This window comes from Colobus angolensis, unplaced genomic scaffold (assembly GCF_000951035.1).
Source record: "Colobus angolensis palliatus isolate OR3802 unplaced genomic scaffold, Cang.pa_1.0 Scaffold22, whole genome shotgun sequence".
Lineage (NCBI taxonomy): Eukaryota > Metazoa > Chordata > Mammalia > Primates > Cercopithecidae > Colobus > Colobus angolensis.
The window spans coordinates 3,062,665-3,064,878 of record NW_012115377.1 but is presented as its reverse complement, the minus strand read 5'-3'; the positions used below and the strand labels follow the sequence as shown (position 1 = coordinate 3,064,878).

The window sequence follows — 2,214 nt, the reverse complement described above, 5'->3', positions numbered from 1 at the left end:
AAAAAAAGACCAAGAGTTCAAGACCAGGTCGGGCACAGTGGCTCATTCCTGTCATCCCAGCAATTTGGGGGGTCAAGGCGGGCAGATCACTTAAGATCAGGAGTTCGAGACCAGCCTGGCTAACATGGTGAAACCCAGTTTCTTCTAAAAATACAAAAATTAGCTGGGCGTGGTGGCTCGGAGGCAGAGACAGGCACATCACCTGAGGTCAAGAGTTCAAGACCAGCCTGGCAATTGTAGTGAAACCCCATTTCTACTAAAAATACAACAAAAACCTCCCTGCTACTCGGCAGGATGAGGTTAGGAGAATTGCTTGAATCTGGGAGATGGAGGTTATAGTGAGCCGAGATCGTGCCACTGTACTCTAGTTTGGGTGACAGAGCAAGACTCTATGTCAAAAAAAAAAAAAAAAGGAGTTCAAGACCAGCCTGGCCAACATGGGTGAAACTCCATCTCTACTAAAAATAAAAAAATTGGCCAGGCGCAGTGGCTCACTACTGTAATCCCAGCACTTTGGGAGACTGAGGCAGGCAGATTACCCGAGGTCAAAAGTTCGGGACCAGCCTGGCCAACAGGGTGACTGCCTGCATTCAACTGCCTCAATCACCCCCTTCCCCAGCCCCTGACACCCCCAATCCTACTTTCTAGCTCTATGAATCTGATGACTCTAGGGACTTCTTAAAAGTGGAATCACACAGGATTTGTCCTTTTGTGCCTGGCTTCTCTCACTGTGTGGGATCTCCTTGAGGTTCATCTGTGTGGAAGCATGCAGCCATACATTTTTTTATGCCATGAATGTTTATTTTTATTTTTAATTTTTTTTATTTTTTGAGGCAGAGTCTCACTCTGTTGCACCCAGGTTGGAGTGCAGTGGCACAATCTCTGCTCACTGCAACTTCAGGTCCAGCTTCCATGAGTCTTAACACTTACGACACCGAATATGGGACAGCGAAGATTTGGGACCTACCAGTGGCTTGATATCCACACATGAAATTTCCTTGTTTGCTATGTCCACAGTTAAGGTAGACATGGTGGCTCTCTTTAAGCTGCAAGGCAATGGAACCTGTGTTATTAAAGAATAGCACCCTTGTAAACAACACGGCTGCATTTTGTTCATCCTTTCACTCATTCAATCACCCATCCATCCATCCATCCATCTCATCCATCCTTCCATCCATTCATTCCACCCACCCATTCGTCCATCCATCCATCCATATATCAATCCATCTCATCCATCCATTCATTCCACCCATACATCCATTCATCCATCCATCCATCTCATCCATCCATTCATTCCACCCATACATCCATTCATCCATCCATCCATCTCATCCATCCATTCATTCCACCCACCCATTCGTCCCTCCATCAACCCATCCACCCTTCCGTCTCTCTACCCATCCACTCATCCATCTACCCATTTATCCATCCATTCCATCCACCCACCCATCCATCCATTCACTCATCCATCTATCCATTTATGCATCCATCCATCCACCCATCCATCTATCTCATCCATCCTTCCATCCGTTCATTCCACCCACCCATCTATCCATCCATCCATCCACCCATCCATCTCTCTATCCAGCCACTCATCTATCTACCCATTTATTCATCCATCCGCTCTGTCCACCCACCCATCCATTCATCTATTCACTCATCCATCCATCTATCCACCCATCCAGCCAACCATCCATCCATCTCTCTATCCATCTATCCACTCATCTACCTACCCATTTATCCATCTGATATGGTTTGGTTCTATGTCCCTACCCAAATCTCATCTTGAATTATAATCCTCACATGTCAGGGGAGGGACCTGGTGGGAGGTGATTGGATCATGGAGGCAGTTTCCCCCATGGTGTTCTTGTGATAGTCAGTGAATTCTCACAATATCTCATAGTTTAAAAGTGTATGGGGCTGGCCTCGGTGGCTCATGCCTGTAATCTCAGAAGTTTGGGAGGCCGAGGTGGGTGGATCACCTGAGGTAAGGAGTTCGAGACCAGCCTGGCCAACATGGCGAAACCTTGTCTCTACTACTAATACAAAAATTAGCCAGGCATGGTGGCGTGTGTCTGTAATCCCAGCTACTTGGGAGACCGAGGGACAAGAATCGCTTGAACTCAGGAAGTGAAGGTCGCAGTGACCAGTGATCATACTGCTGCACTCCAGCCTAGGCAACAGAGTAAAACTGTGTCTCAAAAAAAAAAAAAA

General features: G+C 46.8%; 1 protein-coding gene across 1 annotated transcript in view; it reads right to left on the bottom strand.

Annotated features, from left to right (window-relative positions):
* Positions 1-2,214, bottom strand: part of CATSPERD (catsper channel auxiliary subunit delta) — a 69,575-nt gene that overhangs the window by 22,401 nt on the left and 44,960 nt on the right. Inside the window, exon 15 of the mRNA XM_011943621.1 lies at positions 968-1,086. Coding sequence (XP_011799011.1) covers positions 968-1,086 — 119 coding nt within the window. The remainder of the gene's footprint in view (positions 1-967; positions 1,087-2,214) is intronic.